The sequence below is a fragment of the Bombina bombina genome, unplaced genomic scaffold (assembly GCF_027579735.1).
Source record: "Bombina bombina isolate aBomBom1 unplaced genomic scaffold, aBomBom1.pri scaffold_1202, whole genome shotgun sequence".
Taxonomy (NCBI): domain Eukaryota; kingdom Metazoa; phylum Chordata; class Amphibia; order Anura; family Bombinatoridae; genus Bombina; species Bombina bombina.
In genome coordinates, this window is record NW_026511418.1 from 14,772 (window position 1) to 30,731 (window position 15,960).

The 15,960-nt window shown below is 40.1% G+C and overlaps 1 protein-coding gene across 1 annotated transcript in view; it reads right to left on the bottom strand.

The window, feature by feature from the left end:
• Positions 1-4,165: 4,165 nt before the first annotated feature.
• Positions 4,166-15,960, bottom strand: part of LOC128643737 (forkhead box protein N2) — a gene marked incomplete at its 3' end in the record, with an annotated part of 54,136 nt that continues 42,341 nt past the window's right edge. The window contains exon 3 of the mRNA XM_053696562.1: positions 4,166-4,290. Within this exon, the coding sequence (XP_053552537.1) occupies positions 4,166-4,290 (125 nt within the window). The remainder of the gene's footprint in view (positions 4,291-15,960) is intronic.

Sequence of the window (15,960 nt, forward strand, 5' to 3'; positions counted from 1 at the left end):
GTAGATTCTTCTTCAAACTCTGCCAGAGAAGTAATAACACGCTCCGGTGCTATTGTAAAATAACAAACTTTTGATTGAAGTCATAAAAACTAAGTATAATCACCATAGTCCTCTCACACATCCTATCTAGTCGTTGGGTGCAAGAGAATGACTGGGACTGACGTAGAGGGGAGGAGCTATATCAGCTCTGCTGGGTGAATCCTCTTGCATTTCCTGTTGGGGAGGAGTTATATCCCAGAAGTAATGATGACCCGTGGACTGATCGCACATAACAGAAGAAATTGGGTCTATTTTTCGCCTTGAAAGGCCGATCCTGAGGAAGGGCGTGGCCCTTACCCCCAGTGATATCCGAGATAATCTCTTTCAAGTCAGGGCCAAACAGCGTTTTCCCCTTGAAAGGAATGTTTAGTAGCTTGTTCTTGGAAGATGCGTCAGCCGACCAAGATTTCAACCAAAGCGCTCTGCGCGCCACAATAGCAAACCCAGAATTCTTAGCCGCTAACCTAGCCAATTGCAAAGTGGCGTCTAGGGTGAAAGAATTAGCCAATTTGAGAGCATTGATTCTGTCCATAATCTCCTCATAAGGAGGAGAATCACTATCGAGCGCCTTTATCAGTTCATCAAACCAGAAACATGCGGCTGTAGTGACAGGGACAATGCATGAAATTGGTTGTAGAAGGTAACCCTGCTGAACAAACATCTTTTTAAGCAAACCTTCTAATTTTTTATCCATAGGATCTTTGAAAGCACAACTATCCTCTATGGGTATAGTGGTGCGTTTGTTTAAAGTAGAAACCGCTCCCTCGACCTTGGGGACTGTCTGCCATAAGTCCTTTCTGGGGTCGACCATAGGAAACAATTTTTTAAATATGGGGGGAGGGACGAAAGGAATACCGGGCCTTTCCCATTCTTTATTAACAATGTCCGCCACCCGCTTGGGTATAGGAAAAGCTTCTGGGAGCTCCGGCACCTCTAGGAACTTGTCCATTTTACATAGTTTCTCTGGGATGACCAACTTTTCACAATCATCCAGAGTGGATAATACCTCCTTAAGCAGAATGCGGAGATGTTCCAACTTAAATTTAAATGCAATTACATCAGGTTCAGCCTGTTGAGAAATGTTCCCTGAATCAGTAATTTCTCCCTCAGACAAAACCTCCCTGGCCCCCTCAGATTGGGTTAGGGGCCCTTCAGAGATATTAATATCAGCGTCGTCATGCTCTTCAGTAACTAAAACAGAGCAGCCACGCTTACGCTGACAAGGGTTCATTTTGGCTAAAATGTTTTTGACAGAATTATCCATTACAGCCGTTAATTGTTGCATAGTAAGCAGTATTGGCGCGCTAGATGTACTAGGGGCCTCCTGAGTGGGCAAGACTCGTGTAGACGAAGGAGGGAATGATGCAGTACCATGCTTACTCCCCTCACTTGAGGAATCATCTTGGGCATCATTGTCATTATCACATAAATCACATTTATTTAAATGAACAGGAATTCTGGCTTCCCCACATTCAGAACACAGTCTATCTGGTAGTTCAGACAAGTTAAACAGGCATAAACTTGATAATAAAGTACAAAAAACGTTTTAAAATAAAACCGTTACTGTCACTTTAAATTTTAAACTGAACACACTTTATTACTGCAATTGCGAAAAAACATGAAGGAATTGTACAAAATTCACCAAATTTTCACCACAGTGTCTTAAAGCCTTAAAAGTATTGCACACCAAATTTGGAAGCTTTAACCCTTAAAATAACGGAACCGGAGCCGTTTTAACACTTTAACCCCTTTACAGTCCCTGGTATCTGCTTTGCTGAGACCCAACCAAGCCCAAAGGGGAATACGATACCAAATGACGCCTTCAGAAAGTCTTTTCTAAGTATCAGAGCTCCTCTCACATGCGACTGCATGCCATGCCTCTCAAAAACAAGTGCGCCACACCGGCGCGAAAATGAGACTCTGCTTATGCTTTGGGAAAGCCCCAGAGAAATAAGGTGTCTAATACAGTGCCTGCCGATATTATAATATCAATAAACCCAGATAAAATGATTCCTCAAAGCTAAATATGTTTTAAAACTGAATCGATTTAGCCCAGAAAAGTCTACAATCTTAATAAGCCCTTGTGAAGCCCTTATTTACCATCGTAATAAACATGGCTTACCGGATCCCATAGGGAAAAATGACAGCTTCCAGCATTACATCGTCTTGTTAGAATGTGTCATACCTCAAGCAGCAAGAGACTGCACACTGTTCCCCCAACTGAAGTTAATTGCTCTCAACAGTCCTGTGTGGAACAGCCATGGATTTTAGTTACGGTGCTAAAATCATTTTCCTCATACAAACAGAAATCTTCATCTCTTTTCTGTTTCTGAGTAAATAGTACATACCAGCACTATTTTAAAATAACAAACTCTTGATTGAATAATAAAAACTACAGTTAAACACTAAAAAACTCTAAGCCATCTCCGTGGAGATGTTGCCTGTACAACGGCAAAGAGAATGACTGGGGTAGGCGGAGCCTAGGAGGGATCATGTGACCAGCTTTGCTGGGCTCTTTGCCATTTCCTGTTGGGGAAGAGAATATCCCACAAGTAAGGATGACGCCGTGGACCGGACACACCTATGTTGGAGAAATTGCATTACGCTGTACTTATTTTATTATATTCAATAAAGCTCTGTTGAAAACCAAAAAAAAATATTCTGGTGTAGACGGTCCCTTAAAGTCTTCACCCACCTCCTGGGAGGCAAAGATTAAACTGGATAATCACTGAAGTGGGAGGGATGGAATACTCTTGGAGTTTTGGGAAATCTTGACTTCCTTTTAGTGGGCTTGGAAATTATATCTCAGAAGTAATGGACTCAGACTCTCACCACATTATGAAAGTAGTGAATATGGGATATTAATACCCCACACACTAAATCTTGTTCCAACAATCCCCCAACGCAGATAGGTTTATTATTCATACTCTAGTTTCACTATATTATCGATTTTCAGTTTGTACATGTAAATTATATTCTCATTTAATACTGTTTAAAAGGGATCATTTACAATACACCCTCACTGCACTTGCTTTTAACATTTCGCCTGCCAGTGGAAGATAATTATTTCCTCTCACAGTGAAGTATAGTAAGACGTCTCTTAGTGAGGCTGCCTTCAAACAGTGATTTCATTCCTTTATTACATTTCACCTGCAATCTCAATCGCGATGCGGATACCTTTCATTATTTATTTTGTCCCCTTTTCATGTAATGTAGCTCTGAAAGTTGAACAATTTCTAATTCTCAAAAACAAAAAATGCACCCTGCTGACATATCAAGGAAAATTCTGCTACATATTGGACCCAATTGGCTTTATCAGAAAACTGCTGCAAAACCACATACTTTATACTAACTTTATGACAGTGGCTTGCCTTATTGACTGTGGACTAAGGCTCATATTGGCTCCTCCAAATAAGAAAAATGGTGGGTGGAGTTTGGCTATTGAAAAAGAATAGTAAAAAGGTGGTTAAATTTGTTTTAAAAACATTAAGACCTACAAACTATCCCTTTATCGCAATAAAGAAAATACTACTGCTAACTAACCAATGAGGATGATATGGGGTAAGCAACTATTAGTTAATGCATGAGGAAAGAGAAGCACTCTACCAGGAATGAACAGCAGCTCAGTAGCTTGTTCTTTGGCAAGTTACCACCCAGGAGCAATTAACCCAATTTTGCTTTTAACAGAGAAGAACTTTCCTAAAGTATATCAGTCTGACTCCGCCTAGTAAGGACAGTCCCCGAAATACCAGGCAATCCTCCTTTGAACAAGTAACATGACAACCCCAGACGATCGTTTCGGCCTTCATTGGGCTTCGTCAGTGAGGTGCAGCCATTTTCCTCTAAGCACATTGGGGCAAGGAGTCCCAGTCTGGCTTCCCCCATCACCCTTAGGAAGACTTCCCCAGGATGATAATACAAATGCGTTCAGAAAGAGAAGCGCTATACCAGGAACAAACATCCGCTCAGTATTATTCGTTAGTATCTGTTCTATTTAAAAATTAATTAATACATTTTACTTATATGCGAATTAAAAAGGTCTGTATGGGATAATGAACTATTTTGTTTTTAATTTAGTTTGCACATTCATGAGGAAAACAGGCCCCCAGTTAAAACTTCAACTTACCCTGTAGGTGAGGCAGGAGGGGTGTACAGTGTAAGTGCTGCAGAAAATGGCTGCTTCTTCAGTGCTTGGATAAGATTAGGTTTATATTCTGGATCAACACACCATAATGAACCTTTTCCATTCACCTACAAAATATGATGAGAAAATAAAAATATTACAACTACTCTGAAGAAAAAATGTTTACACATAATGGATTAAAACATATTCATAATATCAGGCATCTTAAGTGTTATTCTGTTCTAATGTCATTTTATGCTCAATAAAATCACACACAGACACACACATATATAATAAATAATACACACATATACACACACATGCATACATTAACAAAGACATTTTTTCATAGTAAAAAAAAAAACTGCAGATAAGCTCAGTGGAAAGATATTTCATAGCTAAAAACCTTAAATATTCATAAAAAAATATTAATAAAACAAAAAATGTACGATTTATAAAAAGGGAGAATAGCTATTTCGTCGGCTGCTATTCATTTGGTTCCTCACAAGAATTACTCCATTACAGTAAATACAGTTATACATATATAAACATTAGTTAAAGGGACACAACACCCACATTTTTTTCTTTAATGATCCAGATAGAGCATGCAATTTCAAGCAAATTTCTAATTTACTCCCATTATCAATTTTTCTTCATTCTCTTGCTATCTTTATTTGAAAAAGCAGAAATGTAAGGTTAGAAGCCGGCCCTTGCTACCCAGGGTCCTGAACCAAAAATGGGCCAGCTCCTAAGCTTTCATTCCTGCTTTTTAAAATAAAAAACGATAGCAAGAGAATGAAGAAAAATTGATAATAGGAGTAAATTAGAAAGTTGCTTTAAATTGCATGCTCTATCTGAATCATGAAATAAAAAATGTGGGTTCAGTATCCCTTTAAATTACCCCACAGTGAAATTAGAACACTTAATAGAATAAATACATAAACAAAAAATTGAGTGGTGAATCGCCAATGTTTTGGACTTTATTTTTCTTTAAGTTATTTCTTCTTCTCTCTTAATAGTCCATCGATTGTTTGCTGATTTTGTTAAATATGGTATCTTATCCTTGGACTCAAACAAAAAGAACATGAGGGAAGTACATGCTTATAATTTACTCCACTAATGCATTAATATCTGGACTTTCTCTTTGTTTGCCAATTCAGAATCTGAGGACAATTCAAGAATTTATGCTTTCATGGACTTTTATATCTTCTATAATAAATCCACAAATCAAGGACATTCGCTCATTAAGTTTTCTCTTGTATGTAGTCTTTTCATGTTCCTTAATAAAAATTTACTACATAAAAGACAACAAAGGGAAACTTGCTTTTTACATTTAAATAGCCCATCTGGGATTGTTTTGGTAACAATGTATAGTTTTGCTTAATTATTTATTTATTTTTTTAAAAACATTGTGCTGATCTTCAGACTCCTAACCAATCCCCACAGTGTTATGTATACACAAGATTACAGACTCCTACAGGCTCCCCTTTATGTTATCTGTCTTTTCATATGTCGGGGGGGAGGGAGTGCTCTTTTTGTTTACCCAGCCCCTTTCAGTGGGTGTCTGAGACTAACTTATCAACAGTGCTAGACTAGGTGTTTCTAAGTAGGTTTTTAAAAAGTTTTATACTGGATTTTTAGATCAATATCTGTGCATATTCTTATTTATAGTAGTGTCTATTACATGCAGTTATATGAAAAATGGTGTCTACTGTCCCTTTAAGGTCCAGCAAAGAATCAGCATATATTGTACAAGAAAGTATAAAGAGCCTCCCTGATTTCTTGCTACTTACAGCTGGTAATGGCAGTAAAAGCCAAGCAAGCTGAAATTAATCAGTTTAACCAGATATGAGCTGTCGAGCAGATTTCAAAGGAACAAGATCTTGTCTATAAATCAGTCCAGATTGGAGTGCACAGAAAGTACTGTTTGCAGAAAAATGCAAGTGAAGTCTGTGTTGTGTGATTATTTTATTAGGTTTATAATGCTGTTTAGCAAATGTTTTTGTTCATTTAACTTAGTTTAATTATATATTCTGTGTTGTGTGATTATTTTATTAGGTATATAATGCTGTTTAGCATTTAATGTCTTCATTTCAAAGCTTTAAAAATAATGTACTAGGTGTTACTTATGACAATTTTGAGAGGGGCCTGGAACCTCTCTCCCTCACTACCCATTGACTTACATTATAAACTGGGTTTCTATTTACAACGGTTTCGATTTACAACCATTCCTTCTGGAACCTAACCCCGGCGTAAACTGAGGGCTACCTGTAGTTTAAAAGGTTCTGTCATATTGTTTCCACCCCCTCTCTAGCCAAAAAAGAAGCAACATTTCCTTCTAAACATGTTGGATAAATTATTTAAAATAAATAAAATATCAGATTTCTTTCATTGAAAGTGATTGTTAACTTTAATAAATTACTGCCAAGTATATAAAAACAGAAATTATGCTTACCTGATAAATTTATTTCTCTTGCGATGTAGAGTCCACGGATTCATCCAATACTTGTGGGATATTCTCCTTCCCAACAGGAAGTGGCAAAGAGAGCACCCACAGAAGAGCCGTCTATATAGATCCTCCCTTAGCTCCACCCCCCAGTCATTCGACCGAAGGTTAGGAAGAAAAAGGAGAAACTATAGGGTGTAGAGGTGACTGAAGTTTTTGAATTAAATATACTACCTGTCTTAAATAGACAGGGCGGGCCGTGGACTCGATACATCACAAGAGAAAGAAATTTATCAGGTAAGCATAAATTCTTTTTTCTCTTGCAAGATGTATCGAGTCCACGGATTCATCCAATACTTGTGGGATACCAATACCAAAGCTTTAGGACACGGATGAAGGGAGGGATAAGACAGGTACCTAAACGGAAGGCACCACTGCTTGTAGAACCTTTCTCCCAAAAATTGCCTCCAAAGAAGCAAAAGTATCAAATTTGGAAAAAGTATGAAGCGAAGACCAAGTCACCGCCTCACAAATCTGTTCAACAGAAGCCTCATTTTTAAAAGCCCATGTGGAAGCCACTGCTCTAGTAGAGTGAGCAGTAATCCTTTCAGGAGACTGCTGGCCAGCAGTCTCATAAGCCAAACGGATGATGCTTTTCATCCAAAAAGAAAGAGAGGTAGCGGTAGACTTTTGACCTCTCCTCTTTCCAGAATAGACAACAAACAAAGAAGATGTTTGACGGAAATCTTTAGTTGCTTGTAAGTAGAACTTTAAAGCACAAACCACATCAAGATTATGCAACAGACGTTCCTTCTTGGAAGAAGGATTAGGACACAGAGAAGGAACAACAATTTCCTGATTGATATTCCTATTAGAAATAACTTTAGGAAGAAATCCAGGTTTGGTACGCAAAACCACTTTATCCGCATGGAAAACAAGATAAGGTGAGTCACACTGTAAAGCAGATAACTCTGAAACTCTTCGAGACGAAAAGATAGCTACTAAAAACAGAACTTTCCAAGATAGAAGGTTAATATCTATGGAATGCATAGGTTCAAACGGAACCCCTTGAAGAACTTTAAGAACTAAATTTAAGCTCCATGGCGGAGCAACGGATTTAAACACAGGCTTGATTCTAACTAAAGCCTGACAAAACGCCTGAACGTCTGGAACATCTGCCAGACGCTTGTGTAAAAGAATAGACAAAGCAGATAACTGTCCCTTTAAGGAGCTAGCTGATAATCCCTTCTCCAATCCTTCTTGGAGAAAAGACAATATCCTAGGAATCCTAATCTTACTCCATGAGTAACCCTTGGATTCACACCAATAAAGATATTTTCGCCATATCTTATGATAAATTTTCCTAGTGACAGGTTTTCTAGCCTGAATCAGGGTATCAATGACCGACTTAAAGTTAACAATCAATTTAAATTATATATTTTTTTCTATTCAAATAGGATTTTTAATTACTAGAAGCACATTAAAGCTTCCATAAACCATGCTATCACTTTTCAGCATGGGATGGCAAATTTTTAGAATTAACTGCTTGAAGGGTTTTAGGGTTGCCAGATGTCCTTCATATGATCACAGCTAAGACTTAATCATTTAATAATGTCCATGATTTCTAAATAAAACAACTGGACCTCAAGTTGAAAAACTAGACTGTCCAGTGTAATACTCATCAGGATCCAAATATCCAGGAGTATATGAGTGAACAGGTCTAATGGGAACTTTAGTGAAAATACAAAGTGATAATTAAATAGGCAAATTGTTTTATAACTCAGTAGCTTTCGTGCTGCATTAATTCAGAACATCAGAAGAGACCAGAGAATTTACATGCTCAACAACACAAAAGTCAGGAAAATTAGAACTAAAATAATGTACCCTTTTGGCCACATCACACAGGAAATCATATGAGACAAGTAAGTCAATTAGATCACTGTCATAAAGCCCAACATGACCAACACTACTTTAAAAAGAAGTAAATACATTGATCATAATCCTGTGTTTTACATAAATCAACCAAATCCTACAGAACACTATCTTAACAGTTAACAGTATTGACAATGCAAACAATATTCAAACAAAACAATATTCTACTTCAGAGGAGTCTACAAATCAAATGAAGGCTGACATTGCAATTACATTTTTAAATTTAAAGAACCAGATTTGACAGAATCATCTAAATCAACAAATGCACAACTAGCTCTTTATTGCCCTCTAATGTTCTGCAGTGAATTAGACAGTGGATTAGATGGTTGATCAAAAACAACACATTAGTTGCCTCAACACATGCAGCCGTTATGCAGCCCCTTAAACTTAAAGGGACTGTAAACACAGTGTAATTACGAGACATTTCTGTTGCCTTTCTATAGAATAACATATCATACAAATCTAAAAGTTTTAAAAACAAAATAGCATCCTTTTTACTGCAATAGTTTGTCAATAGCCAAAATCCACCCACACACACACCATTTGCCTTACTCTGGTGACTATAGGAGGAGGAGGCAAAGACACCCCAGCCAAAGGCTTAAATATCCCTCCCACTTCCTCCTTACCCCAGTCATTCTTTGCCTTTTGTCACGTTAGGAGGTGGCAGAGAAGTGTCAGAAGATTCAGAAAGCCTTGAAAAAGGGTATCTGCCCTTCGAGATTGGACAGATAGCTCAGCATGCTAAGGAACTGTGGCTGAGCTCTATAGCAACCTAAGGGTTGCAGGTTTGATCCCCGGCAAGGTCCACTCAGCCTTTCATCCTACCGAGGTCGATAAAATGAGCAGCGCCTTGAGACCCTTACGGGTGATTAGCCGCGCTTTACAAGTACCCAATACATACATACTATAAAAAATGGTCAGTTGCAAGTTAGTATAAAGTGAATTATTGTGTAAATGTTATCAGCTAAAACCAAAATTAGAGTTAGCCATAAAAAATTGAGTGAAATTTCTCCAACATAGGTGTGTCCGGTCCACGGCGTCATCCTTACTTGTGGGATATTCTCTTCCCCAACAGGAAATGGCAAAGAGCCCAGCAAAGCTGGTCACATGATCCCTCCTAGGCTCCGCCTTCCCCAGTCATTCTCTTTGCCGTTGTACAGGCAACATCTCCACGGAGATGGCTTAGAGTTTTTTGGTGTTTAACTGTAGTTTTTATTATTCAATCAAGAGTTTGTTATTTTAAAATAGTGCTGGTATGTACTATTTACTCTGAAACAGAAAAGAGATGAAGATTTCTGTTTGTAAGAGGAAAATGATTTTAGCAACCGTTACTAAAATCGATGGCTGTTTCCACACAGGACTGTTGAGAGGAATTAACTTCAGTTGGGGGAAACAGTGAGCAGACTTTTGCTGCTTGAGGTATGACACATTTCTAACAAGACGATGTAATGCTGGAAGCTGTCATTTTCCCTATGGGATCCGGTAAGCCATTTTTATTACATAAAGAAAAAAAAAGGGCTTCACAAGGGCTTTTAAGACTGTAGACATTTTCTGGGCTAAAACGATTGATATATAAGCATATTTTATACTTCATAGCTTTGAGGAATTATTTTATTCTTGGGAATTATGTAAAATAACCGGCAGGCACTGTATTGGACACCTTATTCTCTAGGGGCTTTCCCTAATCATAGGCAGAGCCTCATTTTCGCGCCTCTATTGCGCACTTGTTTTTGGGAAGCATGACATGCAGATGCATGTGTGAGGAGCTCTGATACATAGAAAAGACTTTCTGAAGGCGTCATTTGGTATCGTATTCCCCTTTGGGCTTGGTTGGGTCTCAGCAAAGCAGATACCAGGGACTGTAAAGGGGTTAAATATAAAAACGGCTCCGGTTCCGTTATTTTAAGGGTTAAAGCTTTCAAATTTGGTGTGCAATACTTTTAAGGCTTTAAGACACTGTGGTGAAATTTTGGTGAATTTTGAACAATTCCTTCATACTTTTTCACATTTGCAGTAATAAAGTGTGTTCAGTTTAAAATTTAAAGTGACAGTAACGATTTTAAAACGTTTTTTGTACTTTGTTATCAAGTTTATGCCTGTTTAACATGTCTGAACTACCAGATAGACTGTGTTCTGTATGTGGGGAAGCCAAGGTTCCTTCTCATTTAAATAGATGTGATTTATGTGACACAAAATTTAGAGAAAATGATGCCCAAGATGATTCCTCAAGTGAGGGGAGTAAGCATGGTACTGCATCATCCCCTCCTTCGTCTACACCAGTCTTGCCCACACAGGAGGCCCCTAGTACATCTAGTGCGCCAATACTCCTTACTATGCAACTATTAACGGCTGTAATGGATAATTCTATCAAAAACATTTTAGCCAAAATGCCCACTTATCAGCGAAAGCGCGACTGCTCTGTTTTAGAAAATACTGAAGAGCATGAGGACGCTGATGATATTGGTTCTGAAGTGCCCCTACACCAGTCTGAGGGGGCCAGGGAGGTTTTGTCTGAGGGAGAAATTTCAGATTCAGAGAAAATTTCTCAACAAGCTGAACCTGATGTTATTACATTTAAATTTAAATTGGAACATCTCCGCGCCCTGCTTAAGGAGGTGTTATCTACTCTGGATGATTGTGAGAATTTGGTCATTCCAGAGAAATTATGTAAAATGGACAAGTTCCTAGAGGTCCCGGGGCCCCCCGAAGATTTTCCTATACCCAAGCGGGTGGCGGACATTGTAAATAAAGAATGGGAAAGGCCCGGCATACCTTTCGTCCCTCCCCCTATATTTAAGAAATTGTTTCCTATGGTCGACCCCAGAAAGGACTTATGGCAGACAGTCCCCAAGGTCGAGGGGGCGGTTTCTACTCTAAACAAACGCACCACTATACCCATAGAAGATAGTTGTGCTTTCAAAGATCCTATGGATAAAAAATTAGAGGGTTTGCTTAAAAAGATGTTTGTTCAGCAAGGTTACCTTCTACAACCAATCTCATGCATTGTTCCTGTCACTACAGCAGCGTGTTTCTGGTTCGATGAACTAGAAAAGGCGCTCAATAAAGATTCTTCTTATGAGGAGATTTTGGACAGAATTCATGCTCTCAAATTGGCTAACTCTTTCACCCTAGACGCCACTTTGCAATTGGCTAGATTAGCGGCGAAAAATTCTGGGTTTGCTATTGTGGCGCGCAGAGCGCTTTGGCTAAAATCTTGGTCAGCGGATGCGTCTTCCAAGAACAAATTGCTTAACATTCCTTTCAAGGGGAAAACGCTGTTTGGCCCTGACTTGAAAGAGATTATTTCTGATATCACTGGGGGCAAGGGCCACGCCCTTCCTCAGGATAGGTCTTTCAAGGCCAAAAATAAACCTAATTTTCGTCCCTTTCGCAGAAACGGACCAGCCCCAAGTGCTACGTCCTCTAAGCAAGAGGGTAATACTTCTCAAGCCAAGCCAGCCTGGAGGCCAATGCAAGGCTGGAACAAAGGTAAGCAGGCCAAGAAACCTGCCACTGCTACCAAGACAGCATGAGATGTTGGCCCCCGATCCGGGACCGGATCTGGTGGGGGGCAGACTCTCTCTCTTCGCTCAGGCTTGGGCAAGAGATGTTCTGGATCCTTGGGCACTAGAAATAGTCTCCCAAGGTTATCTTCTGGAATTCAAGGGGCTTCCCCCAAGGGGGAGGTTCCACAGGTCTCAATTGTCTTCAGACCACATAAAAAAACAGGCATTCTTACATTGTGTAGAAGACCTGTTAAAAATGGGAGTGATTCATCCTGTTCCATTAGGAGAACAAGGGATGGGGTTCTACTCCAATCTGTTCGTAGTTCCCAAAAAAGAGGGAACATTCAGACCAATCTTAGATCTCAAGATCCTAAACAAGTTTCTCAAGGTTCCATCGTTCAAAATGGAAACCATTCGAACAATTCTTCCTTCCATCCAGGAAGGTCAATTCATGACCACGGTGGATTTAAAGGATGCGTATCTACATATTCCTATCCACAAGGAACATCATCGGTTCCTAAGGTTCGCATTTCTGGACAAGCATTACCAGTTTGTGGCACTTCCGTTCGGATTAGCCACTGCTAATGACCAAGGGGCATTGCAGTAGTACCTTACCTGGACGACATACTGATTCAAGCGTCGTCCCTTCCACAAGCAAAGGCTCACACGGACATTATCCTGGCCTTTCTCAGATCTCACGGGTGGAAAGTGAACGTAGAAAAAAGTTCTCTATCTCCGTCAACAAGGGTTCCCTTCTTGGGAACAATAATAGACTCCTTAGAAATGAGGATTTTTCTGACAGAGGCCAGAAAATCAAAACTTCTAAACTCTTGTCAAATACTTCATTCTGTTCCTCTTCCTTCCATAGCGCAGTGCATGGAAGTAATAGGTTTGATGGTAGCGGCAATGGACATAGTTCCTTTTGCGCGAATTCATCTAAGACCATTACAACTGTGCATGCTCAGTCAGTGGAATGGGGACTATACAGACTTGTCTCCGACGATACAAGTAGATCAGAGGACCAGAGATTCACTCCGCTGGTGGCTGTCCCTGGACAACCTGTCACAGGGGATGAGCTTCCGCAGACCAGAGTGGGTCATTGTCACGACCGACGCCAGTCTGGTGGGCTGGGGCGCGGTCTGGGGACCCCTGAAAGCTCAGGGTCTTTGGTCTCGGGAAGAATCTCTTCTCCCGATAAATATTCTGGAACTGAGAGCGATATTCAATGCTCTCAAGGCTTGGCCTCAGCTAGCAAAGGCCAAGTTCATACGGTTTCAATCAGACAACATGACGACTGTTGCGTACATCAACCATCAGGGGGGAACAAGGAGTTCACTGGCGATGGAAGAAGTGACCAAAATCATTCAATGGGCGGAGACTCACTCCTGCCACTTGTCTGCAATCCACATCCCAGGAGTGGAAAATTGGGAAGCGGATTTTCTGAGTCGTCAGACATTTCATCCGGGGGAGTGGGAACTCCATCCGGAAATCTTTGCCCAAATTACTCAATTGTGGGGCATTCCAGACATGGATCTGATGGCCTCTCGTCAGAACTTCAAGGTTCCTTACTACGGGTCCAGATCCAGGGATCCCAAGGCGACTCTAGTAGATGCACTAGTAGCACCTTGGACCTTCAAACTAGCTTATGTATTCCCGCCGTTTCCTCTCATCCCCAGGCTGGTAGCCAGGATCAATCAGGAGAGGGCATCGGTGATCTTGATAGCTCCTGCGTGGCCACGCAGGACTTGGTATGCAGACCTGGTGAATATGTCATCGGCTCCACCATGGAAGCTACCTTTGAGACGAGACCTTCTTGTTCAAGGTCCGTTCGAACATCCGAATCTGGTCTCACTCCAACTGACTGCTTGGAGATTGAACGCTTGATCTTATCAAAGCGAGGGTTCTCAGATTCTGTCATTGATACTCTTGTTCAGGCCAGAAAGCCTGTAACTAGAAAAATCTACCACAAAATATGGAAAAAATATATCTGTTGGTGTGAATCTAAAGGATTCCCTTGGGATAAGGTAAAAATTCCTAAGATTCTATCCTTTCTTCAAGAAGGTTTGGAGAAAGGATTATCTGCAAGTTCTTTGAAGGGACAGATTTCTGCCTTGTCTGTGTTACTTCACAAAAAGCTGGCAGCTGTGCCAGATGTTCAAGCCTTTGTTCAGGCTCTGGTTAGAATCAAGCCTGTTTACAAACCTTTGACTCCTCCTTGGAGTCTCAATTTAGTTCTTTCAGTTCTTCAGGGGGTTCCGTTTGAACCCTTACATTCCGTTGATATTAAGTTATTATCTTGGAAAGTTTTGTTTTTGGTTGCAATTTCTTCTGCTAGAAGAGTTTCAGAATTATCTGCTCTGCAGTGTTCTCCTCCTTATCTGGTGTTCCATGCAGATAAGGTGGTTTTGCGTACTAAACCTGGTTTTCTTCCGAAAGTTGTTTCTAACAAAAAACATAATTTATGCTTACCTGATAAATTCCTTTCTTCTGTAGTGTGATCAGTCCACGGGTCATCATTACTTCTGGGATATTACTCCTCCCCAACAGGAAGTGCAAGAGGATTCACCCAGCAGAGCTGCATATAGCTCCTCCCCTCTACGTCACTCCCAGTCATTCGACCAAGAACCAACGAGAAAGGAAAAGCCAAGGGTGAAGTGGTGACTGGAGTATAAATTAAAAAATATTTACCTGCCTTAAAAACAGGACGGGCCGTGGACTGATCACACTACAGAAGAAAGGAATTTATCAGGTAAGCATAAATTATGTTTTCTTCTGTTAAGTGTGATCAGTCCACGGGTCATCATTACTTCTGGGATACCAATACCAAAGCAAAAGTACACGGATGACGGGAGGGATAGGCAGGCTCTTTATACAGAAGGAACCACTGCCTGAAGAACCTTTCTCCCAAAAATAGCCTCAGATGAAGCAAAAGTGTCAAATTTGTAAAATTTGGAAAAAGTATGAAGCGAAGACCAAGTTGCAGCCTTGCAAATCTGTTCAACAGAGGCCTCATTCTTGAAGGCCCAAGTGGAAGCCACAGCTCTAGTAGAATGAGCTGTAATTCTTTCAGGAGGCTGCTGTCCAGCAGTCTCATAAGCTAAACGAATTATGCTACGAAGCCAAAAAGAAAGAGGTAGCGGAAGCTTTTTGACCTCTCCTCTGCCCAGAGTAAATGACAAACAGAGAAGACGTTTGTCGAAATTCCTTAGTTGCCTGTAAGTAAAATTTTAGAGCACGGACTACATCCAGGTTGTGCAGTAGACGTTCCTTCTTTGAAGAAGGATTTGGGCATAAAGAAGGAACAACAATCTCTTGATTGATATTCCTGTTAGTAACTACCTTAGGTAAGAACCCAGGTTTAGTACGCAGGACTACCTTATCCGAATGAAAAATCAAATAAGGAGAATCACAATGTAAGGCTGATAATTCAGAGACTCTTCGAGCCGAGGAAATAGCCATTAAAAATAGAACTTTCCAAGATAACAACTTTATATCAATGGAATGAAGGGGTTCAAACGGAACGCCCTGTAAAACATTAAGAACAAGGTTTAAACTCCATGGTGGAGCAACAGTTTTAAACACAGGCTTAATTCTGGCCAAAGCCTGACAAAAAGCCTGGACGTCAGGAACTTCTGACAGACGTTTGTGTAACAGAATGGACAGAGCTGAGATCTGTCCCTTTAATGAACTAGCAGATAAACCCTTTTCTAAACCTTCTTGTAGAAAAGACAATATCCTAGGAATCCTAACCTTACTCCAAGAGTAACCTTTGGATTCACACCAATATAGGTATTTACGCCATATCTTATGGTAAATCTTTCTGGTAACAGGTTTCCTAGCCTGTATTAAGGTATCAATAACTGACTCAGAAAATCCACGTCTTGATAAAATCAAGCGTTCAATTTCCAAGCAGT